At 38.3% G+C, this 27,665-nt stretch overlaps 1 protein-coding gene across 1 annotated transcript; it reads left to right on the top strand.

Moving 5' to 3' along the window:
- Positions 1–817: 817 nt before the first annotated feature.
- On the top strand, positions 818–26,828 carry LOC150083540 (neutral ceramidase-like). The gene is made up of 18 exons (XM_090377347.1): positions 818–1,257; positions 14,863–15,006; positions 17,341–17,517; positions 17,657–17,784; positions 18,100–18,177; positions 18,274–18,394; positions 18,478–18,600; positions 21,663–21,749; positions 21,964–22,068; positions 22,175–22,256; positions 22,633–22,745; positions 23,462–23,556; positions 25,199–25,238; positions 25,479–25,577; positions 25,685–25,924; positions 26,029–26,082; positions 26,168–26,256; positions 26,567–26,828. The coding sequence occupies exons 1-18, from the start codon at positions 1,120–1,122 to the stop codon at positions 26,748–26,750; spliced, it is 2,097 nt and encodes a 698-aa protein (XP_090233473.1). The 5' UTR covers positions 818–1,119; the 3' UTR covers positions 26,751–26,828.
- Positions 26,829–27,665: the final 837 nt, after the last annotated feature.

Below are 27,665 nucleotides of genomic sequence, written 5' to 3' on the forward strand. Positions count from 1 at the left end.
GTTGAAAAGGAATGGTAAAATTAAATATATTAAAACAATTCTTCAATCGGAACAAGTATTTCAATCCGTTAATGCCATGCTCGTGAACCAAACTTCCCGATAGAAAACAAACGCACTTTTCAGCTTATTCACCATTTGGCTTCCACCCCTCAGAAGTTTTTCATGGGATAACGCTGTCAGTAAATTGATGAACCACGGAGGTTATGAAGTGGACAGTGGAAAATTGATTATCGGAGTTCGAAGTCATCTGAGGAGTTCAAAATTGGTGACCCATGGTTTATTTATATACAGTAACTGGATAAATGCAAAACTTGACTTAAGAATTATTATATTTTTTTTTTATTAGACTGAAAAGTCGTTGGGATAGTTTTTCTCGGTAATACATTTGCCCCTGAAGAGTCAAGTTTTCTTCCATTCATGGAAAATTTGCCTAGACTTAGATTTTTCAGTCACATACTTGCTTTGGAATTTTCTATAACAAAGAATTGGCAGTTTCTGCAAGCTATTCTCAACATAAAATGCAGTGATCGTTCATTAGTTTGGAGTGCTGCCAATCGAACATGTTTTCTGCTGATTTTTTCTCCAAATATTTCATCTGGAATATTTTGTATTGCGCGTTAATCTGATTAAGTTTGTCATTAAAAACAGAATGTCAAATCTTGAAAGGTATTAAGCAGTTTGAAAACAAATTACTGTTGGGACAAATCCCATTTCTCCGTTGTCTGGGTACTCAATTACAACTTCCTTTATTAGATCAAATATTACGTAGTTGTCCCACCAGGTTTCGCGAGATTCATTCTTGACCTACTTTACAAAAACAAGCCCTTTGTTAACGTCGTCAAATTTGTATACGAAATGACGGAAGCGCTTCGGTTTTGCAAGCTGTTCGATTCCTTCTGACGTAGAAGGATAAATCTTTTTCCCCTCTTATGTGTATCGAAAGGTATTTCTGGTTGGAGGGGGAATTAAGATGCTTCCAAATGCTCAGATGAGTAAGTCCATGTTTCTCAAGCGAGCTGTATAGGTGGCAGCAAAGTCGGGGTCAATAAAACTTCACTAGGTGAAGTGCATGGAGTGTGGTGTTTCAGTTCGCTGGTGGTACTAACGTGAAGGGGAAAAATGTCTGAGTTGTTCGTTCTATTTTGTGTTCTGTTCCTTTTACAACGGCTAAGTGCAATACCGGAGGATTCGCATTATGTTTATAATATTGGGATTGGAATTGCAGATGTTACTGGACCTGCGGCGGATGTCCAAATGGTAAGTTTCTTTTGAGAACTTTAAATTGAAATAATTGCTCAAAAGCACTGCACTTAGAGGGTGAAACCATGCTTATATAATAAGGAAATCCATTTGCCCTGAAATCATTCAAAAATGTGGATGATAGATAAAATCGGAAATTTTGTAAATCTTGGAATACTTTAGTGTACTAAAGCGACCTCTACCAAACTGTTTAAGTTTGGTAATTATTCATAAATTATACATAAAATATTATTTTTAATGGAAGGTGTGCTTCTTTTGACTTTGCTCATAGCTTATCACAGAAGCAGACAAACATGTTGTTTCATCACTGAAAACTGCTAATCCCTCTCGCAGGGTACTAAGGCATATTTTAACGAATGTGTAAATTAAAACAAGAGCCTTCAACCTCTGATAATAATCTAAATTTTATTATTGGAGATCAGAAACTGTCTTCGTGAATTGAGTTTGTTTTAACAACCAACCGAAAAAAAGTTAGGATTCGAATTCGTCGATTACCGAGGAATAATTTGAGGTTCTCGGTTGTGGTTTTTTTGCTCCAGGGACGTTCTTTTCATTCTTTTTTTTTTTTTCCTTTTTGTCACAGGCATATGTTAAAACAAATGCATGGCTTAAGTTGCCTTGGCGCTAATCCAAACAAATGAAAGAAGGGATAATTCGACCTTTTAATGTTTCCTCCCCTTTGACTGTTCATGGTACCTGCTGTACACACCCATTAAGCAACATTTCAACGCGTTGCCCAATATGTTTTTAAAACGAGTTTTTGATTTTCTTTGAAGCTGACTGAAATAATACTAAAACCACACCTATTAGGTATTTATTCTTGTTTTTTAGAATACGTTTCAAATGTCAGTTAATCGTGCTATTTATAGTTTTATTCTTCTTAAACAATACAACTCCTTTTGGATTATTTTTGTTACTTCAGACATTTTTAACATTCATAGACAAGTTCCATCTTTCTCTACGAAGAATTTCAAAAAAGAATCGATTCTGGGCTGAAAGGAAACTCTAAAATCTGTACGCTTCAAAGAAAATTCCAAAAATAAACTGGCTTCCTTGTATATCAGTATATTCCTTGTAATGATGGAATTTCAGGAGATTGAAAGAAGTCGTTCTGCGAATTTTATTTTTTTTGTAGCTGTTAGAGGGAGTTCTTAGCTAGTGTGTTCTTAATATAGTGTAAAAAAAAGTATTTTCTAAATAGTTTAGACCTTTTTTAATATTCAACAAACCAACTGTTAGTAGTTCGTTTGAGTTTGATATCAAAACAGACAAAATTCTGTTTAAGGGGCCGATATCCTCAGTGCTTGATGCGTAATATTTCTTCATTGACTACTATTACTGTCCACAAATTTCGTGTTTCATAGATTCATAATGTTGTGGTCCTGTGTGCAACTTGGACGCTGTCCATTAGATACACCACAAAGGGCTCGTGTTTTAAGAAGTAAAATTGTGGAGGAATCGCTAGTTAGGCGATGATTAAACTAAATCCAATATTATAGATTTTGTTGGTTAGAATACCCAATAACATTTTTTTTTTTTTTTTTTCCCGGCGCATCCTAGTTCTTTAACTTATATTGTGATCTTGGAAGTACTTTGCTTGTGTATTAATGGTCTTCTGCTTTTTAGCGTAATATTAACCATTTAGCATTCTGCACGTATTACCTGTTGGACAGAAACGCTTCACCTAGTCTTCGTATCCCTCACTGATACTTCTTCCGGGATCAAACCACAGCGGAATTTTGTCAAAATGGAGTTTTAATTATGAATAATTGAAATAAACGCTTCTCCACAGGGGTTAAATTACTAGTACGTAAGACCAGGCTCAGCGGGATCCATAACCGGCGTGAAGTAATCGTATGTGTCTTTCACTGTCCTCTCTACTCTTATTCCTACTATCGTAATTGTAGGAATACTGTATATGCAGTGAAGGTTCATTTCTCTGTTTTGAGGATAAAACCAATCAAAAACTGAGAAGAAAATCGCGGAAGTTACAACTGAGGTAGTTGGAGAGTCGAAACTCAATGACCTCTTGCAGTCGCAGCTTAAACCAGTCATACGAGTATCTGTGAAATACAGACAATAAATTTGTCAACTCTTCTGGTTTCGACGATCCAGAGAATAAATGGGAATTTAGTTCATTTTTAACGTAACCGGCACCAAATCTAGTTTTAGAACATCAAGCGAACACCACCATATCTGGCGCCCCCGTAGCTGGGCAGGAGCAGCACCGCGTAGCACAGGCTTCTTGGTTAGACCAGGGTTCGAGCACGTGACCACCAAATACGGAAGATGCGGAAAGGTCAGGGAATGACCACCGCATATCCCCGGAGCAATATGGCCTTAGTTGCTAATGCTCCTAAAAACCAAAAAATAACAATAATAACCACCATATCTCATGTTATTTTTTTATAAGGGTTTTGTTCAATACCACAAAATATTCATAATACTGGGGATGGATTTCCATACTTCCTGAACAGTATTTTAAGTATCGTTAATTGTCGAGTAATTCGAGGCCAGTATCCATCTATACTGGTATTCAAAGAAAGTGCATCACCTAGGAATTTCATATTTCTAACCCTTTTTCGCGATGGTATGTTACATTTAATGCCAGCATCACAAACAGAAATATAAACAAAAGATGTTTATTAATAGTTAAGAAAGAAAAGGTAAGTAATATTTGACAGGTGCTCTCAAAATATTCCAAAATGAGCATTCCAACCTTTATACAACAGTTTTGGTAAACACTACAATTATGGCTGAAATGTTATCAGAAGCCCTCAGTTTGCTTCAGTTTATCGTTTTAAATGGAAAACAAAATGCAAACTAATATTTAGTTGAACTGCCTCTGGCCCTGATGACAGCAGCACACCGTCGAGGCATTGGCAAGATCAATTTCTTAAGATAATCAACTGATAGTTCGTGGTTCCAAATACGAATTATGGCTTCCTGAAATTCACGAAGGGTCTTTGGTTTCTTTCTGGCAACTGCAGATTCCACACGATGCCAACTGTTCTCTATAGGATTCAGGTCCGGCCGGGCTATTTCCTGGCCAGCTAAGAGTTGTAATGGACTGTTCTTCCAACCGTTTTTTTCACCTGTAACAAATGTAATCACATTACTGTCGAACCTCTAATGCAGAAATGAAGCTAATGTAATCACAGAAGTGCCTACTTACATTTTTCGCATTATGACAAAGAGCAGAGTCGTCCAGAAAGATGCAATTACTTGGCAGGTTGAAATGGCCTCTAATGGTTGGCAGCAGTTTGCCTTCCAATATAGCAAGGTATCCACTGGCATTTACGGAACCTTTTTATAAACTACAGGTGATACGAAATGCGCCCCCATATCATTTAGCTGGTAGGGAATTTCACTGTAGACACCAAACAGTCTGGATAGTATTCTTCACCACGTCTCCGGCGAATCGTTCGTCTCCCATCAGAGCCATGCAGGTTGAATTTCTTCTCATCCGAGAAAATAAATGACTTCCATTGCTCGGGGGTCCATTTGACAAGAGAAGTTTCACGAGGGTGTCCCCAGGGGTCTATCTTGGGGCCTCTTATATGGAATACGGTGTTACAGAATTGGATTTCCCGTTGTTTCAGTAGTACTAAAACCATCGCTTATGCTGACGATCTTGCTATCTTAATTCATGGTTCATCTAGATCTGCTATCGAAAGTAATGCCAATGATGTCTTACAAAATTTATTTAAATGGACAGTGGATAATAAATTGACAATAAGTTCGTCTAAGACTAAAATGATGATCTTTGGATCACATTTAAATCCTCAACGACCCCCTTTAGTGAAGATTAATAATAACAGTATTCCACTTTTCTCTGAAACCAAATTACTTGGTTTTACAATAGACTCAAAGCTTAATTTTGTCTCTCATTTCAAATGTAACAACAAAGATTAGAAGATTCACTGGTGCTATTGTAAAAATTTCTCGTTCAGACTGGGGACTTTCTAGACGTACCATGAGAATCTATTATAATGCCGTATTCCTTCCTATGGCCACTTACGCTGCAGGTGTATAGTTTCGCAGGGTAGAACTGTTAAATTTCGATTGAAGTTGGCTACTATGCAACGTACAATATTATGCATGTTAAGTGCTTGTCGTACTGTTTCAACTTCTGCACTACAGGTTCTTGCAGGTGTATTGCCATTGGACCTTCATGTAGCTTACAGAGGTCTTTGTTATAAATCAACTGAATTATCGGTTTGGTTCTGAATATTCTTTCAGATGTTAAGCAAGAACGTAATCGTTTGTGGAATGAAATGATAAATCTGTGGCAGGCCCGCTGGTATACGTCATCTGTCGGATCTGTTACTAGGACTTTTTCTCCTGAGGTAACCTTTTGTGTAAAGCAGAAACCTGTTTGGTTCTCCTTGGACTTATGTACATACTTCCTCTTAACAGGACATGGGTCTCTTAAAGAAAAACTGTCGTTTTGGTCTTTCTAGGACGGTAGATTGTCAATGCGGGGAAAATGAAAATTGGAGCCACATTTTATTTGATTGTCCGCTATATAATGACAATGTTCTTCGTTCGTCAGTTTCTACACTCTCTCATGAGCATGAAACTTTGCTGGTGGGAGACGAATTGTTATGTTGCTCTTCAGCAGTTTGCATCTGATGTTTTCACAAGAAGAAGAATTAGTTATACGGCTACGAATAATTCCTTTGGCTGGTGGAGCTACTTAACAGGGAGCAACATTCGTTAGACGTTGTGCACATTGTGTATTAGAGGCCAGTAGATGTCTTGGGATGCCATTTACATTAATGTTTTGACTTTGAACTTGAACTGAACTGCATACATTTGGACTGACTTTGATCTGGCTTGTGATATAGAACATAGTACCTTCCAAGCTCAGGATACTTATATGGAGTAGTACAACTTAGGCCATGTTTATTTGTACAAAGCTTGGTTTGATGATAAGGTATTGTCTACCGTGAAGGATGTTAATTGTTATAGGAGCTACGAATATGAAGCATTATGTTTTATTTGTTATTATTATTTAAAAAAATTATTTTATTATTATATTTATTTTTGAACACCACGGGAACTCTTTCCCCCCCCTCCTCTGGAGTGGGTCCCCAGAGGAATCTGTTCCATCTTTTTCCAACATCAGGTGGGTCAGAATCTCGAATTCAGACAGCGTGAACTCCATTGGGAAGGCCCACCTTCCCGTGTACTCAGAATACTCAGACGAGTACCCAGAATCATCGGTCCAGGTGACTGATGATTCTGGGTAGCCAAGTGGCCAGACACAGAACACACAAACATACACTACTCATTTCTGGCCCTTCTACAGTGGTACTGTTCTTCACAGAGATACGAGACGGAGATGAACTGACGTTCCAGGTGCCGCCCATTACAAAAACGTATGTCCACACATTTGACATGCTCCTTACACCAAATTAATCGGGCCTTTTTAACTTTTTTTTGTGTGAGGAGGGGCTTCTTGTTAGGACGACGGGCTACAAGTCCATTTTTGAAGAGGCAGTCTTCTGACTGTTACTGCACTTGCTACCACTCCTGTATGTTCTTCCCATTCTATTTTCAGTTCAGATTAAGAAGCTTTACGGTTTTTAAGGCATAAGCGCTTCAAAACGCGGTCCTGTTTTGGTGTAGAGACTCGTTTGCGTCCGGTTCCTTTTTTCCTATCAGTAGAACCAGTATTTTTAATTTTTGAAAGAAATCTACTCACTGTCGACTGAATACAAGACACTCTTATAAGCAATATGACGGGAAGAACATCCTTCCTCAACAATAGCACTTTTTTTTTTTTTTTTTTTTCGTGGCGTCAACTGCAGTAACTCGCCATCCTGACACAGGAATGACTGCAACTCTTGAAGAGCGTGCTTATATAGCTGAAAGTAACAGCTGATGCGATATTACGTCATTTCCTACGCGTGTCAATCTTATCTGATGCAATCTGTAAGAAATATTGCCATATACTTACGTTATTCGGAAGACAATTACAATTTTAAGAGGTGATGCAACTTCTTTCAACACCAGTGTATATAGGTGTATATTAAGCTCTAATGCAACTAAGTCTATGGGACGTCAATATGTCGTTTATAATTACGTGTTTCCTTAGGTCTGCTTGCTGGATGAAAAACTCAAGATTTCCATAGGGGGAACTGTGTCACCCTCTCTTGACACCTACTAACCTTGTAATAAAAGCTTATAAATTCCTTACACCATGATGGAATTCTAAACCTAGCCTCTCCACCCGTTACCGGAAGACTGATTATATCCATTGTGCTACCAATGAGATCCTATCTGACAAATGTATGCAATTGTCATTTGATCCAATAAATAATGTTCTTGCAGAAAACTGGATGTCCTTTTATGTTATTTTTGTTTCTGTTACATTGGTTAAGTAATATGAAGGTATCCAACCTTTAGTCTTGTCTTCTAAGCCTCTTGTATTCTCTGCCATTACGATAATTGTAAATCACAGATATACACTCTATAGTTTGCAATAACGATATGGGCTTTCTTTCATAAAATAGCGCTGTCAGACTGAGAATAGTAATGCTCACTAGCAACAGGTTGGAATATGGTGCTACTAGTAACATGATGTTCCTTGAGCATATGCAAATTACATTCTTTCCAGCGCAGATGCATCACGAAAGTCCTATTTATTAGACCCATAAAATGTGGTACTCCTTTTCTATCACAAAAACATGCATTTCAATTTCTTTGTTCAAGAAATTATGAAGTTTATTAATTGAGAATTGGATAACGCCTTTTTCATGATCCAAATATGAATGCCAGAAACCTACAGGAGAAATATGTACCCTCCGAAAATTATTCCAACTACTCCTAACGTGATTAATGAAGTAATCAAAAGTTATTCTAAGTTTAAAAAAAAAATCACTTCTATTAATGATATAGAGGTAGTTGGGAAATGGTATTAGTTTCGGGTTTCTCATCCCAGAGAACAATTATATTCTGTTATTTCATGGCTTTGCTGTTACAGCGCTCGGTCTAAGCAACGAAGTCTGTTACAATATATTGGTTCGCTGATTCACTAGGCTAATGGTGGTACAGACTGATTTCCTAAATAAACATCTATTTTTCTTAAAATACTGGTGTCAAAAATGCAGACAGAAGTCTACATCTGTAGTGGAATTTTGAATTATACGCGATACCATGCGATCATTACACTTTTATTATTCTAACAAGGCATATTTCATTAGCCTTTGTCCAAGAATAAGTTTGAAATATCGAAATGAATTTTAAAAACTTCTCTCATGAGCCAAGACATTGATCACCCCCTATCTCCATGAGTGGACGCATCCCACATCACCTAGGAGTGGCGTCACCTATCAGCGCAGCATATGTAATAGGGGTGTGGTCGTGTTGTCAGTACGAAGCCCGTGCAATGGGAAAGGGAAGGAGCTGATGAAGTTTCAACGGGAAATGATTTGCAGCCCTAGGAAGGTGGAAGCTAGCATTTTGGCAACCAAAGGCATTGTTGGCTGCTTGAGGGCCGCAGTAGGTGTGGCGAGAATGGTCTAAAGGACACACGACCACCAAACGTGCCGGAATGGGGACCCCTGGTTAACAGACGAGGTGAATGGCGGCTGGCACATGCTGCCAGGGAGAGACAGCTCACGACTCTCATTTAACGGCAGACCACAATCGAACGTACAGAGAAACATTAAACTGCAAAAAAAATAAAACATGAATAATAGTGTTTTTACCCACTGAGCGGGCCTTTTATTAGGTACATCTACCATCTTCAATTCATAAAGAGAGTAGATGAACGTAATTGATGTTTGTTGTTCGACGGATCACTTTGCAACCAACATGTAGCAATTAAAAAAAGCTAATTTTTGGTTCCCTTCCCTGTCACAAGTAGGCTGGTTATTTAGGTTGATCTTATCCTGTGTGGATAAAGAAACCTGTAGTAAAAAAGGGGTGAACGAGAATGGGTAAGACGAAAGATTTAAGTAACTTTGAACGTGCTTGCATAAATGTCTCAGTCGACGACTGTTTCGGGCGTATTGAGATTGATTCAATTCCATTTTCGTTCACTAACATTCAACAAAACATTCAGCCAACGGAGGCTGACAAGAGTTTTGCAGGGCAGCAGAAAGACTGCAATAATAAGAATCTATTTCAGCAGTAGTAACGAAAGAAGCATTTCAAAACTCGCAAATCGTCGTACTTTCTCAGGGATGATATATCGCAGCAGATCGAACCGCGTTCTCCTCCCGGGGGGGGGGGAAGAGGAGGATAAGTACAGTTACAGCGGGCTCAAAAACATCACTAAACGGTGGAAGATTGTAGAAACCTTAAATCTGGAAAGTCAGCCGAGTTCTTGTAGTTTCATGCTGATGGAAGAACAAAAATACAGCGATAACAACATGAAACAATGGACACACCCTGTCAGGCGTCATGGCAGGCGATGTAATGGTGTAGGAAGCAGTTTCGTGTTGTCCATTTGACCTCTTGATATCACTAGAGCAACATTTTAGATGCCATAGACCATATGGAAATTGTATCCGATCAAGCGCGTCCCTTCATGGCTGAAGTTTATCCATCTGTGAATGGATTCATCCAAGTGGATAATGTGCTGTCAGAATTGTATAGAACTGGTTCTAACATGAGTGAATTCAACCCATTTGTGATGAGCTTGTAATTGTTTCCCCAATCACCAGATGTCAATCCGACTGAGCACCTACAAGGTGAGTTGTGCATGAGGTCTTCGGAGTAGAGCCACAACCATCCAATTCGCAACAAATGTGGAAGTAGAATCAACATGTCCCAGCATCCTTGTGGCACACTTTCGAAACCTCTTCGACCCTATGCTATAGCGAAACCAGGCTTTTTATATAGATTTTTCTAATAAAATGGCCACTCAGTATCACAATTTTAGTATGCGCTTTTGTAATTCACAGTATAAATTTGCAAAAGCAATGTTCAATTCCTTCCAAAATATTAACACTAGAGAAAAACTGACACCGTTGGATCCATAAATCTTCTTAAGGGATAATTGCGAAAGCCAATTCATGCACGTGAAGCGATTATTTTCTGAATACTGGTCTACCATTTCCATGGTATGAAATTGCCCACTGAAATAACTGGAACCAACGACACATACAAAAGGCTTTAGGATGTGGGCTACCACCAAAGCTCTGCCCATGAAGACTGAAACCTATCTACCCATCAAATTACCACGAATTGTTTTAATATTGTTCTCCAAAAGTACATCTTTCGTATACAGAAGCACACTGTCTAGGGTTAGAAAAACATTTCGTCAGTGAATTTTTAGTTACAACAGGAATTTTCATGGTCAGAACAAACCCCGCCCCTATAAAATTTTAGTAAGATCATGGCCTTGCTGTCTGTCAAGGAACCTTTCATTTAGTTCAGTGTGGCCAACTTCACGTAATTGTCTGAAGTATTGCAAAAACATACTTAAATACAATACATCAATAGCTATACGAAGGAATGTTACTAAACAAGTTTTTGCTTAAAGTATGTTTAAAAATTAAGTCGCGTTACATAATCTGCGAATGATATCCATTGCCGTTTTAGCTCTTAGATCTTGAAGACCTTGACTGAAATCTACAAAATGACCTTGTAGGGACGTGTGTGTGTGTATGTATATATATACACACACACACACACACACTTAAACAAACTTTGTCCTCGAAACAACTTTCATTACGTTTTGAACATTCAGTAGTGTTGGAGTAATCTCGCGATGGAACAAAAAATAGGAACTAGTAACAGAATGACTAATGATGCAAAAGAGCAAACTATTTTCTGCATCTGACAAAAACAATTCCAGTCTGATGCATTCCCATTGCTGAAACTGGTTTCTAATGCAGAGGAGAAAATATCAGTGGGATAACGTGCCTGCTGAGTGACTAACCATTTTATTTTCTGCTAGAATTGGGAACTTCCAGAAAAAGTAAACAACGAAAAATAGTTAAGATGTTGAATATCTTAACCGATATCATTGGATATCTATATTCTCAGCAAGCGCCTTCAGGACGAAGAGCTTGAACCCTATTTTAATGAGTACAGGTCCAAGTACTGTTAAATTTATTTACAAATGATTTCAAAGTAGGAAAACTAGAATAATTTGGAGCATTTCAGTCTACCAATAATTGGTAATTAGTTGGTGTCCAAATTCAATTTATTGCCAGAAGGTGACCTGCAAGAAAGATCCAAGGACCTTATAGTCATAGGAACAATGTTATTTTCAAAGTGACTTCTGAAACTGAGCTAAACTTGTGGTTCCTAACAAAATAGGTATGTGATTATTGACCACACACCATTAAATATTATTAACAGTAATCGAAAGAAAGTAACACATTATAATGACCCGTCTCTTACAAAGTATCTCTACTATCTGTCTCATAGACGTCCAGCTTATGCTGCATGCCTTTTCTGTATATACTTCCATGGGCATCATTCTTCTGAATTAGCACCTGTAATTCCAGTACCCATTTCCAAACCAGTTGGCATCCATTCACTGTCCAACTCGAAACTTAGAACCAATTTTTCCTCTTCCTTATTTATCCCTTCAGTTTGTTTTTTGGAACAACCTTCATTTACGCGTATTTCCCGAAGATCTGCAGAAATAAAGTCCAATGTCAGCAATATCTTTTGTCTTCTGAGCCTTCGGCTAATTAACAATACTAAGTGGTACGATAGGTTCTAATACCTGTCGCGTTGTTGGCATTCATAAAAGGAAGCATATACAAGCTGTAAAATTTGTAATATAGCTTTAAAGTCCAAAATTTCAACATTAAAACTTGGTCATCAAAATAAGTTTGCAAAGTCGAATTTTCAAAACCATCCTAGGAGGAAAATATATGCAAATAATGAGTTGGCGCCTGCCTTACTGGATGAAAGGCTAGTTTAAGGAGAACTGTAAAACCATCCACTGATATTGGCTAACTTGTTATCTCGGTATGAAAAGAGGCCATAAATTTCTTCCATCTTGCGGGGATTCAAAACTAATGTCTTCCACATGGTGTGCAAGTCAGCGTTCGAAATGGAAGAGTTTTTGCGATGTAATTTTTCTTCTTCCAAGCCGTTTAAAAAAAATCTACGGGCACCTGGTTTTTCATCCCAAAAGATGATTATAATCGACTATACAATACACGCAAATTATAGACAATATACACTGGCACGGGGTTGCGTATTTCCTCCCTCCCTTCTACTAAAAAGTCTTCATCCCAAGAAATAAATTGAACTTTGAGAAAAGGCACTGACTAGTTATTAATTTTTAGGGGATCAGCAACTTACTGTATATTATCTGTACAAGTATGTTTAATGGTTGGTTTGTATGCTGTGCGGGCTGAAAAACCCTACTCTTCCCTCCCCCGCCTGAGATCGGTGAACTACAGCACCCGTAAAGAGGCCTTCAGAAATTCTTTCAGTCTCACAGAATCGAATTTAGACCTCTTCAATCGAGTGGCGAAACCACTATAATATAATGGAGGATCCATTCCGACTAAGGTTAGATTTGGGTGCTATTCAATCCTAATAGTTTAAATCATAGTTTTGAGTAACTATTAGAAGTAAACATAAATGGAACATTTTATTTTGCTATATCTTTTTACTTTTCATCAAGAGCAACGGCTAGATCAAATTCAATCATCTTAACACCTTGACTCTGCTTATCTCATTAAACAGAGGGCGCTTTAAAAACATGTATCTGCCATTAACTGGTCGTTAAGAATTTTAGACCTGGTGCTGAATACTTCTACATCAAAAATGTAGTTGCAAAAATACCTCAAGAAACAACTCCCATAAACATCTGTTGGTGTTTACCACAATACGTCGGCATTTTTCCATATTTACTAAATGCAGTCTCATTGCAACGTGCGTCGATTAACCATTGCAAGCAAATAAGCTGGAATCCTCGACAATAAACATGTTTTGCATAAAAGGTACTAGGAAAATCTGTTCCCTCAATTTAATATTCTAATCTTGATATATTTAGCTGCTCGCAACAAAATGTTTACTTCGTATGGAAAATTACGGCTGTCAAACACCACCATCTTTACTTGGCTGTATGATTGAGTTGTTAATTAAATAACAGGTCAAAGATTGTTCTCGAGGGAGCTATATCGTTCGTTGTTTTTTCTCTTGCGGAGTCCCACAGGACTCTCCTCTAGGCCTTCTATTGTTCATCATATTTCAATTACCTCGCAACAGAGCTCCAAACATTTCGATAGCAAATGTTTATTGACGACCTTGAAGGTCTCCAAGAGAAAACTCAAAACAAAAACGTGGACAAAATGGATATTTTATTCATACCACACAGATGCATATAAAAGTGGCCGTCAGAAATTTTGGGGATTATTTTGGAACACGATGCGACGCATCAAAGTGTCGCGACACTCACTTCGAATAGCTCGTATTTAACTAGCAGTAATTTAACATCATTTGATGGAGCAGCTAGAGCACAGGAGGTAGAAATCATCTGTTTCAAAAATTGTTAATGTTGCCGCTTTGGGAGCTAGTTGAGACATATTTGTAGCTCTAAGTTGTTTCATCTTGTCCTAGACTTCCTCAGCTGATATTGCAGCAGTACGTAAATGTAACGTCGACCAGGGAAGTTACAGCGAACAAAAACCTGGGGTGAACAACTATCATAAGAGATTTTATCCACATAGCACGATTCTTGGCATTCAATTTGTATACCTTTTTGCTTAAATACAAACTGGAATGTCTCTTTCACCAGAGGAGTAGCTATACGCAATGATTTGTTGGAGACCTCCGTAGCCCAGTGGTCAGGAGCGCGAGTGCAGTAGCACACGCTCTTTGAGTAGACCGGGGTTCAAGCCCCTGACTGCTGAATACGGTCGATCTGCCAACCCGCACTGGACCAGCGTGGTAGATTATGGTCCATTTCCCTCAGCATGAATTGTTGAGGAGGCTTCCATCCTGCAGTGGGTTGATAATGGCTGCACTTTACTTAGTTGATGAGACTTGATTACAATAAAATCGAGGTACAAGAGTGATGGATGTAACTGTATTTAATCCATTCTACATTCAATTACAATTCGAATTTTTCATTTCCTGTTAATACAAATCGGTTGGGTTCCTCTAAATCTTGCTTTCTTCAAGTATCAGGAGCCAGAGCTAGTCAATCCGTTGTTCAAACAACGAGTGTAATTAATGGGAAATGTTGAAACATGCGAGTCCCGAGCCCATTTATGAAGATCAAGTCTGGAACCTGTCTGCAAGGCTTAGCATTATGATTATGCTTCCGAATGAATTTTTCTTCCCCCTGCCAGGTTACCATATGGTCAGATCTCATACAGGGCTCATCTGAATGACATTTCTTAACAGAAAATACAGGAGAGGTGACTGATAATTTACCAGTACTTCTCTTGTCGCTACAAAACGGATGCTGGCCGAAGAAACTTGTGACTGTTGATATGCCTCATATTTTGATAGCAGCACTGATCAAATCCCGATCTTGTTTATCAGTTGTTTGAAATGATAACTTTCGATCATTGACATTTTAGAGGTGTTTAATTGAATTTTTAAACTCTTTTCAACCATAAATTTTATAGCAATCTTATTATTTGTGCTGTTCTTTTTCTTTGTCAGATGGGATACGCTAAGATGGCACAGGTAGCAGGAGGTATTCACACGAGACAATACAGCAGGGCATTCATCATCGGGGATAACAGCTCCAGAGTAGTTTTTGTCTCCGTGGACACGGGCATGATCTCTCAGCTAGTGAAAATGGAGGTAAGCGAAGAATCTAACCAGCTTTTTCATTAATTTTGTATACCAGAGTAACTTCCCAACTGGAAAGCTTAAGATTTCTTTCCACCCACTACAAGACTATCGACTGACCCGACCGTGAACTTTTGACGTAAACACCACAAGCTATGGTCTGCCCCGGTTACTTGGTGCAATTGTAATCTACGACAGGTAGTAACAAGGCTTTTGACCCGGAACAAGTGACGTCCTATGTCCGCATTATAACAAACTCATACGAAGCGCCAGATATAGGTCAAAGTTTTTGACCTATATCTGGCGCTTCTGTCGGCCTTAGGGGACTGTTATTTGAGCTGGAATAAATGTAGTTTTGTCGCAATTAAAATCGAATGATTATTTGGACCACTTTTGTCTAAAAATAGAATGATCCATTTTTATTTGATGTAAAAGAGACTTCCGGATATCAAGAAACATGAATTATTTCTATAAATACAATGGATTCATTAATGAAACAAGAGGAAAAATCTTCAACTTGGATTGAACAACCTTTTGTTTTTCATTGATAGAAAATGTTACGATTTTAATGTTATCGGTTACTGTTAACTAGAACTGTTACGTACAAGGCATTATATTACCAAGGCAAACAACCGCTTTAACCCAAATCAACTCTTGAATTACTGTTGTTAGGATAACCAAAGCGGAAAGAAATACCACAGTTACTCACCAAGACGCCATCATAACCACCGACCAATTATTATGCTATAACGCAATTCAAATTGTTTTGAAGTATTTGAAGTTTTAAAAAAGACGAATGAAGTCATACTCTTGAGTATCTTACTCATATGACGTGATTTCATCCATAATGATTCACTTGGTGACAGGAAATAGAACTTTGCAGAGACAGATGTAAACCACGGAAAACCCCAATCATTCAGTATATCTGAATAAACAATTTTAATTAATTAATTTGGGTATATGATACTACAATGATTAAAAAATATAATTGACAGCTGATCTATTAATACCAAGAAATGGAACAATTATGTACTACTAAACCAAATCTTAGATTAATTGAGGTTATTGGGGGGGGGAGACTCGTCTTCATGTCTGTATAGTCTGATTGGTTCAGACATGCGCACTCAATCAATTTACAAGTACAGAAAGATAGACGTATGGTCTCTGTTTTGTTTCTTGTAGACTGGTTTTCTAACAGTGCTCAACATCCTGCTGCCCTCGTGGGTAGCAAGTACAGTTGGTAGAATCGCCGTCCTCCCCACACCGAGTGGAAAATACCCCAGTTTTGAGCTTTAGGACTGTTTCTTTCTATTCCTTAGAAAGAAACAGTCCAGGAATGTGGATTGGTCTTCAGAGGAAGTAGAATACGCTACGGCAGAGGCACCGAAGGATATCGCACGGAAAGAACTTATGAGCACCGCTTCGGATTACTATTCCTCTCCCCCACAAAAGGTATTGTGAATGAGACCCTCCAGGCTGGTGCGCTATCAATGACTACTATATAATTAATGTTATCTTTCGGATAAAATATTCATTACTTACTAACTTCAAGGTGACCTTTTGGCTTTAATCTAACTTTTTAAACACATAGAGGATCATTTAAATGCGTTGGACTGAAAAACAAATTTTGGAGTGAAGTAATTTTCATATTCTTTCACTAAAAGTAGTCTCTGATAACGCGCAGATATTTTGCTACTTCAAGGATCACCGTCAAGGCTTCAAGGTTAGTAACCCAGACAACAGTGGGCGTTAGTCGGGAAATCCCCAAGTTTCTTCTAGGATTTTCCCAACGTTTCTGTAGCTGGTGAAACAAGTCAGGTTAGTAGAAATTCTTCCACCTAGTATTTCTTTAGAACTTTGAAACTCGTACCGAAGAACTGGAGGAGAGGAATCAGACAGTCCCCCTCCCAAAAAAAAAAAGAAAAGAAAAAGAAACCCGCTGTTGCCGATATAGACATGAACAAAGTCCAATAATAAAAATAGTCACTGCAAAACTATTTGCACGATTTCTGAACGAATAGTTCAGAAATATCGCAGATAAGCTCAAACCCACAATCTTTTTCTCAAGAGTTCCTGAATATGGGGAATACTTCATCCTCTCAAATTAAAATAAGTTTGAGATACCACGGTCATACTCTACCCCTGTTAGTCATAACGTATATATACGTTATATGAAATGGTATTATAGTTCATCAGAGTAGCAGCTGCCAATAACATTTCTAACCAATGAAATTCATGATATTAAACCTACTCACGAGTTCACCTTTCTGTTCCTTTGCCGATTTATTACTAAACTAATTCTCGATTACTCTTAAATCGTTAATCACTGCACTTTCTATATTTTAGGTTACCAAAGCCTTAAAGGAGCGGTATGGTGACATCTACGGGGAAGACAACGTATGTCTAAGTGCAACCCACACTCATTCAGCCCCTGGAGGTTACCTACAATACTTGCTGTACCTCATCCCCTCTCAAGGTTTCGTTAAACAGAGTTTCAAATCTCAAGTGAACGGAATTTTGAGGGTAAGTTAATCAAAAGCTGTAAGCCTTTGATTACATATCTTCTTAATCTTTGTCCATTTTAAAGGGTTTGTCCTAAGCTTTCTTTAAGCTCTGATATCGTCTTCGAAAAGCATTTGAATGAATCAAACTTTCTTTTCAGAGTATTGAAAGAGCCCACAATTCCATGGTCCCAGGGTACATCTACTGGAATGAGGGTAATCTTCACAACGCGAGCATCAACAGAAGTCCGAGTGCATATGAAAACAACCCGGAAGAAGAAAGGGCCAAGTAGGTACACGTGATATTTGGTTTGCTGAGAACAGTGATGACATCGTTAAAGATGTACACCTCTTGGATAAAATTTTTACTCATATTAAACAAACATACGTTAGTTTTCCTTTGGACATCCGCAGATTAAGTGATCGTTGATTAAGCATTACAATATTTAAATCAAGTGTATTTTGGTTAAGATCTACACCTCTTTTTAAATAAGAAATCATTAATGCGATAGCTAAATCTTCTTGATTTAGAATCAGTTCAAATTCAGAAAAATCGAGGTTGTATTCGCAAAATTTGATGCGAGGTATGTTTGTCTTTTTACAGATACGAAGATACTGTGGATAAAAAGATGTTCTTGTTGAAATTCACAGATTTGGATAAAAAACCTCTAGGATTAATAAAGTAAGTTTACCATTCAAGATTATCCATTAGTTTACTATTTCTTTGTATTAGCAGCTGAAGCAATCCAACTTACGCTGTATTTTCTTCGTTATACAGCTGGTTTCCAGTCCATCCAACAAGTATGAACAATTCTAACAAGTTGATCAGTGGGGACAACAAAGGCTATGCCTCTCTTGTGTTTGAGCAAGAAATGAACGTAAATAAACTACCAGGAAAGGTAATCAATGTTCAAACTTGTTTCTTATGAACTGGTATCTTTCTTGACGTTTTTTACCTTCATGACGAAATCATTCCTTTCAGGGACCTTTTGTTGCTGCCTTTGCACAATCCAATGCGGGGGATGTCTCTCCCAACATCCTCGGATCCCGGTGTGCCAAATCTGGAAAACCATGCGAAGAAGACACAAGCACATGCAGAAGCAAGGTATTGTGTACGAAAATAATGGTGATAAGGATATCCGAATATTTCAAAGGAATTTTTTTTCTTATTGTGATTTTTTTTTTTAAAAAACAGTTTCCTACTTATCCTAACAAAAAACGTGAATTTTGATCTCCTGCGAATATTTATTTTAGTCAAATTTCTAAAGAGTTCAATTTAAACAAGCATGAATTGGCATATAACAATTTTGAGGACGCGGTATATATGTCTGTCTTCATGTCATTTGGTTTGCTTACTTCCTTCGAAGCCTCCTTTAATATAACTGGATAGATCCCATCCACCTCGGGTGCCTTTTTTATGTTTAACTTCAACAATTTCTCCTCCACTTTGCTCTCAGTTATTACAAAATCATCCAGCTCACTGCCAGAGTTTAATTCACCTCTGGCATTCCCCTCCCTGAATAACTCCTCATGTATGAATGTAGATGCAAAATACTCATTTAGTTTGTTAGCCACCTGAGCAGGATCATCAACAGTTGAACCATCGATATCAAGTGGACTAATCTGTTTCATTCCCTTCTAGAGTTTACATAAGTAATGAAGTCTTTGCATCCTTTGACAAAGATTTCTCGTAATCTGCTTTTGCCTGCCTAGGATTAGGACCATCTATCGTTAAAGGTAAAAAGAACAATACCAAAATGGTGACTTTCCGGTTTTTCTCCGGGCTTAAACTCAAAAGTTAGCGCCGTGTTGATTTACCCCTGCTCTCCATTCGAATGTATTCATTCACAGCATGTCACGACTCGTCCAAACACTCTATGGGTCACAGAAACACTGTCTTACTAATAAGCAATCTTTTAACCCAGTAATAAAAAAAAATAATAATTCTCTGTTTATATTCCAGCAGAGAGAGAGACTGACTACCGCATTGAGCAGTTACGAGAATTGAACCACGATCACTTAAAGCGCGTAAAATTACACACCTTCGCGCTTAACCATTCTGCTCACTCGGCTCTAAATTCGCCACTCGACAAAATTAACCGGACAAAATGTTTTCTGTGAATATTTTATTGTGAACAGTGTCGCCGAAGGCGGATAATTGGCATACAAATTCCGAGTATCAAATAGGAATACATTACCCCCCATTCCTTACAGAGCCACACATTATGTGAATTATTCATGCCTATAAAAACACTGGTTGCGACCACATCACTTCATTTCCGGTTTTTGGCTTGCTCAGTGAGATAGCAGTCGTGATGGCAAATCATCGTTCTTTAATATCCCCCCCTATATACATTTGACTTTCATATTCCCCAATCTCTATTTTTAGGTCCTGTCACCGAAAGCTCAAGCAATTAGGTGGCTGGACCTGCCAGAGAATAATGGCAGCCTGGCTTACCTCCTAGTGATGTGTACGGACAATGTGGATCCCACATTGCCCTTAGGGGTCCTGTGGCCAAAAAGCCAGACCACATCAGAACCCAACATAATACTTCTCACAAAATACTTTTGTCTGGCTTTTACAGAGTACTGTATACTTCACAAGAGTACTTATGGCGCAGCTGTGGGAAACCATTGATGGCACCCACTACCCAAACACTATGTACACTATGTGGAAGCAGTTTCTGGAGACAGGAACCTTACACGAAGAGCTGGTCAATGTCAGTCGAGGGTTGAGTCAACCGGAACAGACTGCTATCTGGCTCTAACAGCAAGACGGAACCCTATGATGTCCTGTCATCAACTACCTCTTGAAGCTGCTGCGGCCCCAGGTGAAAACATTTCCAACCGGACTGTGTTAAGTGGTTTGTATCCCATTAACCCAAAACCACCACAGAGCACGTCAGAACTGGTAACATGAACATGTGACTTGGGACCCTGACAAATGGCGTACAATTCTGTTCTTGGGTTCCATTTTAGCTGACAAACAGATTCTAGCAGTTATTTCATATGGAGACGATGAAGAATGCGGTACTGCCCCTCCAACATCAGATAGAGGGACACTTACTGTGGAGCGGAGTAATGATCAACTGCCACGCTCCTCTTTAGGGGACCATTGACCCAGATTTTCTTTTCATGCATGACAACGCCACTGCACATAGAGCTCAAGTTGTGGAGGAATATCTCGAAACTGAAGATCTACAACGAAATCGTGGCCAGTACGACCATCAGACTGAAAGAGACTCCTTGAGTGGGCGTCGAATTGTATACCGACAGCCAACTCTTCGGTCACTGGTGAGCTGTCTGCGCTGGTGAAAGAATGGGATTTGTTGCCCCAGAATCTTATAGACACCGTTATATCAAGCATGGTTCACCGCTGTTAGGCCTGTTTATCAGTTGAAGGGGATCATGCGCTATACTGATGTCATGCGAGCATCTTGGATCGACTTCTGTAATGTGACCTTTTTGGTATTTATTGTACAACCCCTATAAATGTACCTTATACCTGTTCGAAGTTTCTCGCTGTCTCCTCATTTCATCATTATTCTGTGGTACACTACCATACCAAAGTTTGTACCACTTCATCGCAAGCTGCATGCGTTACACCACGTTTTCTAAGTGTTCTGTTAATTTTGTCGAGCAGTGTATTACAGGGATTGTCAAACCAGGCACCGTCTTTCGGTGTTTATCCTTTGTCACTTTAATCGTACATTGTTGTTTTTTGCTGATAGGAGTTTAACCTGACTCAGTCTTTGGCTGTGACACCCCATCCGTGAAATGGGACTAGTGTTATGCGTTCTGGAATGCTTCTGTTATACTGATTTGTTGTTTTCACTGACCGTAGCATTGCTCTGCCAAAAATCTTCAAGCCTCGGTTAACCTCTCAGACATGGCCGCTTTTGGCGCCGACTACCATGCCACGTTCAAAATCAATTTTGTCTTTTTATTCTCTCACTGAATTACATAAATAGCATCCCCACTTATCTGCTCCATTTCAATAAAAGATTACGTACATCTAATAAACTGACCACTCAGTGTACAAAATATAAAACATTCATACCTTCTTACTTAATTCTGTTTGTTATTGTAATTCTGTAACAACAGAATTACAATAACTACATGTATTTGTTTTTAATTAAAAACAAATGGTTTTCTTTTGTGTTGCAGCACGACAAATGTATTGGTGTTGGACCAGGCAAAGATATGTACGAAAATACACAAATAATAGGGAAAAGGCAGTATGAGAAAGCAATGGTAAGTATGGATTCTTCTCCTCCAACCCAACTAACTACCTTGCTCGCTCCTGTTCTACCTCTTCTAAGTGTTCTTATTCCATGTAGCCAACTTTTACCTTATTAAAATCTACAAGTACCTTGCGCTTTATTCTACAGCACCATCTGCCCTCTCCTCTTTATGCCACTGTAACTTTTTGACTGTCCAGTAATCTTAAAGGTATTTTTGTGTATAGGAACTATTCAACTCGGCTAAGGAGAGGCTGTGGGGCCCAATTCTTTACATCCACCAGTATCTCGAAATGTCTAATGTTGAATTGACTGTCAACGATACAGTTAAGGTATGTTTTTAATATCAATATGTATAAAATTTGGATAATTTGTATTTTATATTTGCAGTAATCTGACACATTGAAGTGATATATTTTACTGCATTCTTCCCTACAGGCAGTTACTTGTAAACCGGCCCTTGGTTATAGTTTTGCAGCAGGAACTACAGATTCTCCTGGAGAACACGATTTTCATCAAGGTAAGATTGATCTATTTAGTGCATTCGCTGAAACTGCGCTATAAAATTAATTTTTGCAATTTGAACACCAAATCGAATATCCACTTCAATACTATACTGCTGTTTGTGCTGCCATCTATCGACGCACTTAAGTACTATATTGAACTGTAAAATATAAGCTAACTTCAGGGATACATGATTAACAATAATTTAAGATTTAATCTAGCTTAAATCTATGTTGGATTTTTAATCAGCTCTTATACAGTACGCGTAACTGACCGTTTCAGTTATTTTACTGCTTTTATCGTAATTAATTAATTAATTTTTTTTAAGTGAATTCTTAAGCAAAAACTTGAATAGTAAACTCATTTTTTGAATATTTCTACCTTCTTTCCAGGTACAAAAAACTTTTCGAGGCTTTGGAACTTTGTACGAGACTTCATTCGCCGACCTTCCAGCAGTTTAGCTGAGTGTCATTACCCGAAACCAATCCTACTTGCTACTGGGGAGGTAAGTTAGAAACTTGGTACAAAAATAGTAACTCATTGCCTTTAATACTAATGAAACTCCGGTCTTTCATCCACCATCTAATACCATAGAGCTAGAATTATCCAATTAAAGTGAGCGACCCAGCTTGCAATACAGAAAGTTCTCCGTTTATCAGCAATCAGCGTGAATGAAACTGGAAAAAGTTTAGCAGAAACCCACAAAATGTTAAACGGCCATCGAAGATGTCATGTGTTTCGAAGATCTTTCAGTGGTTCTTTAAAGATGGTCGCTTGTCCATCGAAGATGGTTATTGCTCCATCTAGACTTCATCTTCAAAAATCTAATTTAAACTTTAATTATCCGCGAAGTTGCTAGTGACAATGGTATTTCTTATGGGACATGTTAATCAATTTTAACACAAGATTTTGGGAATGTCATATTTTCAGCTAGGTTTGTGCTTCACCTCAAGCGGTGAAGCCCCTCGAAAGGTCACAGGTTTGCAACGACTGAGGAAATTATTCCGAAAGCTACACTGCAACATTTAGTATTGTAATTAGCTAAATCCTGCAAGGAAGAAGCGAGCTTTTCTGAATCTTTCGCTTTGCCAAAAAGTTCCTGTCCAACTCGAAATCAACACATTCTTGAGAGAACCACATTTACGCATCTCACTTTTTTTGTACTGTACATGTACTGTAATCAGCGTTTAAAATCTACTTGTTTCTTTCTTTCTATTCCAGATGACGTTCCCTTACAAGTGGCAACCGGATATCATACCCTCCCAGATTTTGAAGATTGGGCATCTAGCTATACTGGCAGTTCCCGCAGAATTCACGTAAGTTACTTGTATTGTAGCTATTTATTAATAAGAGGTGTGGCAATGTTTCGGGACTGATGCTGTTGCGTTCGATGAGCTTGAAAATAAACGGAAGTGGTATGTTGTAGTTCAAACTTCTTCCAACAAATACTGCCCAGTATATTAACAGTGTTTGAATGGTAAAAGATTCAAAGACGAACGTCATGATGTCTGTGATGATCCAAGAAGTAGGCGTCTGTCAACCTGTCCAAATGAGGACAGAGTTGGAAAAGTTCCAGAAATTGCGGGAAGGGATCGTAATTTGGCTGATGAGTTCGGTATCAATAAGGAGACGATTCGTCAAACTGTGTATGAAGATTTAGGAAGATCTGTTCAAAATTAGTGCCACACGGACACACTTTGTTACGGCTGATAGCAGAAACAAAGAAGAGCGTCATCGTGCGTAGACTTCATCCAGGGTTGGTAAAACAATCCTAATTTCCTTGACTGTATTGTCACTGGAGATAAGTGTTTCAGTGCGACCTAGAGACAAAGCGTCAGAGCATGCAGAGGACTTCAAAATCTGCTCAAAAAACTGTTGACACGCATTTCCCGTTGTGAGGCCACAATTTCGAAAGGTTCTTGTTTCAGCTGGTTCTTGTGCACGACAACGCCCCACCCATTCCGTACTTTTGTTGTGAAGACCTTTCTGACCACCATACTCCCCAATCTAGCACCAACGGACTTCTTCCTCTTTCCCGAGGTGAAAACTACCCTCAAAGGAAAAGGATTTCAGGATGTTGAGGACATAAAGGAAAACGTAACTGCGGAACTGAGCATCATCCTTTTGGACACCTTCGCTGATTCTTTTTTCAGAAACTTGTAATAAGTGCAGTCAGTTGGCGATTACTGTGAATTAAACCATTTTCGAACTCCCTCACTTTGTGTTCTTTTTATTGCACCAGTCCGGGAACTTTATTGCCACAGCTCGTGTTCTTCAAATATGCTGTTAAAATTAATTATTTAATAATTAATACAGAACTGCCTAATCCGTAATATTAGATCTGTTGCACTCCAATTCTGCTTCTTGAGCCTGAGATTAACATAAAATTGAAGTTTCTAACAAATGCATCCACAGAGGGGAACATCTTATAACAGATGATTAAAAGGGTAACTAATGTGAAATAAATCATATTTAAAACCAAGTAGTAAGTCTGACGCCAATCGATGATTTTGTATGCAAATAATTGCTTACTGTATGTCACTTAAGGTGATGGTACTGAAAGGAACTTGCTGGTTTTCCAGCAAAGCGACTTGCTGTGGCTTAAGGTCGAATCCGTTCTCAATAGTGCACGATTTCGCATTAAGCAAATTCTACAAAAAGAATATCATTACCGAGACCTCCTTCTCCTCAGAATGGTATACAAAGCAGGCCCTATTTTGACTTGAAATTCTGAAAACTGTCTTTGCTATGAACAGGCTTTAAATCCACATTTCTTGGAGAAAAAAATATCGGATTTTGCGTACAATTTTACAGACAACTTACGATTTGAATTTCATTCAATAACTTCATTTACTAAAGGAATTTCACCATGTTTTTATTTCTACAAGTAATGTTAAGTGCTATCAGGAATTGAGGCTTCTTCCCCTTTATATTCTGATTTCGAATTATTTATTTCAGCACAATGGCAGGTCGAAGACTAAAGAATGCCATTGAAAAGGTAAGAAAATAATTTCGTACAGTATCATTGGAATTAGTAGCGTTAATAAGTTTAAAATTTATCTTGAATTTTTCAACATTAATGACTCAATGCAATTTCGCAACTTAAATCCTGTTTCTGTATCATTTGCCCTATAATCTTGAAACATTAAATAGTCGGTGACTCCCCCCCTCCAAAAAAACTCAGTAAATGCTTCTTTATAACTGATTAATTAACATCTGTTACCATTTTCTTTCTTAGTTAATGGATCATTCAGAAAATGCCAACGAAACAAAAGTGGTGATTGCTGGACTAAGTAATGCATATTCATCCTACGTCACAACATTTGAAGAGTACCAAGCAAGTTTTACTTCGATGATTCCTAAAATTAAGCTAATTTTTAATTACAAGTGTTTGATAGCTACTCATTAACTTAATTGATCCTGTGGATTTTTTATATCTCCTAGATGCAACGCTATGAAGGGGCTTCTACCATCTACGGGCCTCACACTCTTGAAGCATACATCAGCCAATATGAGATGCTTGCCGATAATCTTATTGTCAGACACGATATCTTCCATGGTCCAGAACCACCGAATTTGTTAGCTCGACAGATCAGTTTGAACCCTGGTGTCTTGTATGATAGTGCTCCGCTTGGCAGAAGATTCGGTGAGGTGCTGAAAGACGTGGAGAAATCTTATCCTGTGGTGAGTGCTGCATTAATTTAGGTTGGTTGAATTTCTCTAATTTGTAACTCTTTCTCGTGGTAATCGATTCTAACGCGAAGTAATACTGAACCTGTTTTTCACAGGGATCCCGGGTTACTGTTACTTTCGTCAGCGGAAATCCACGAAATGATTTGAAGGTAAGATGGCTTTCTGGATGGTCATACGAATATTTTTCTTATAGTACAGTGGGATAACGGTTAATCTTATCGTTAATTCTTACAGTTGGAGGATACCTTTTTGACGGTTGAAAGATTGAACAACGATACGTCGGAGTGGGATGTGGTTGCAACCGATGCCAATTGGGAAACGAAGTAAGTATCTGCTGCTAAGGTTCGGTACTTGGAATTTTAAGAATTGATAACAGAAAAATTAGAACCATATTATAACATAGATGCGATAGACTAACCACTCCCTCCTATATATTATAAATTTGGTTCGAGTGGGTGTCATGGGACAATTTGGCAGTTTTCCAGTATGTTTAAGCAGCTCTTGTAAAACTTGACTGTTTCATATCACTTCTTATAATCAAGCTAATAAATTGAGATTTAACCAAAGTTACACATATCAAGATTTATAGTTGAACTCCAAGGTATTTCCTAATGTGCTGATTGTTCATTCCAGATTTTACTGGAAGAGGACCAATCGATTTTTGGGTGAAAGTCAAGCAACAGTTACGTGGGACATCCCCAGCGACACCAAGCCAGGAATTTATCGAATAAGGCATTTCGGTTCCAGGAGGAATATTATCCAACAAAAGCGATTATTTACAGGAACTTCGAGTAGTTTTGAAATCACAACGGACTGATTCATGGCACACTAGATTCACCATTCACTTTATTTAATTCGTCTCACCCCATTTTAATAAATCGCGAAGCAAGAACTATTAACATCTCCAATGACTGCTCAATCGTAATGTGTTTAACCTTTTTGCGAGTGTAGAATAACACCAGGAAGAAAAGCACCCAAGTGTAATTTTCACGTATTTTAAAACACAAATTCTTGCTATTGAGTAAGGATCAAAGCTGCAGTTATCTCTGTCAGCAAATCGCAATACTGGAAGATTGTCGGTTTGCATTTTGTACTCTTCCTGGGGAAATTTCAAGCTTTTAAATCTTGTTTACCATAATACAACAATCGTTCAGATGCAGAATTCAGTAAATACATTCTTGCTCGTGTTTTTTACCAGTATTACTTTCCATTGTGTGTATATATTTCAAGTCATTAAAGTCAAGGCCTGGTCTTGCCAGGTTCATTTATAATAAAATGCCAGGTGCTTTCTTTCTTTCTTCAAGAATGCCTAAATTAAACTGCTGCATTCGTTTGTAATGCTAATTAGTACAAAGATCACTCAAAGAAATAGTTTTTCGGGATTACAGTTTACGGCATTCTTACTTGTATAAATATAACTCAATGGTATTGTATTACCACAAGTGATGTGGCGCTGTTCCTAAAACATGATTGCCTCCAAGAATACCTTGCCCAAGTGGGTAGCACAGTTGGTACAATCACCGACCTCTCCACACCAGGTGGAAAAGATCCGAATCCCGTCGATGAAGCTAGGAATTTTTATGGGTCTTCTTCACAACGTAGTTGAATTAGTGGGTCTCAAGCGAGGGCAGTATAGTCTTTTTCTTCCGGGTTTCTCGCCCACAGAACACTCAATTTACAGACATATGTACGACGCAAAATGCCCTAACCTCTACAACAAGAATGTGTTTCA

The sequence above is a fragment of the Mastigoproctus giganteus genome, chromosome 7 (assembly GCF_048544385.1).
Source record: "Mastigoproctus giganteus isolate SK-2022 chromosome 7, ASM4854438v1, whole genome shotgun sequence".
Classification (NCBI taxonomy): domain Eukaryota; kingdom Metazoa; phylum Arthropoda; class Arachnida; order Uropygi; family Thelyphonidae; genus Mastigoproctus; species Mastigoproctus giganteus.

Coding starts and splice junctions, on each gene's coding strand:
- LOC150083540 (XM_090377347.1), top strand. CDS start 1,120: ATGTCTGAGTTGTTCGTTCTATTTTGTGTTCTGTTCCTTTTACAACGG. Junction 18,601..21,662: donor CAAGCACATGCAGAAGCAAG/GTATTGTGTACG, acceptor TTTGTGTTGCAG/CACGACAAATGTATTGGTGT. Junction 22,746..23,461: donor TCCTACTTGCTACTGGGGAG/GTAAGTTAGAAA, acceptor TTTCTATTCCAG/ATGACGTTCCCTTACAAGTG.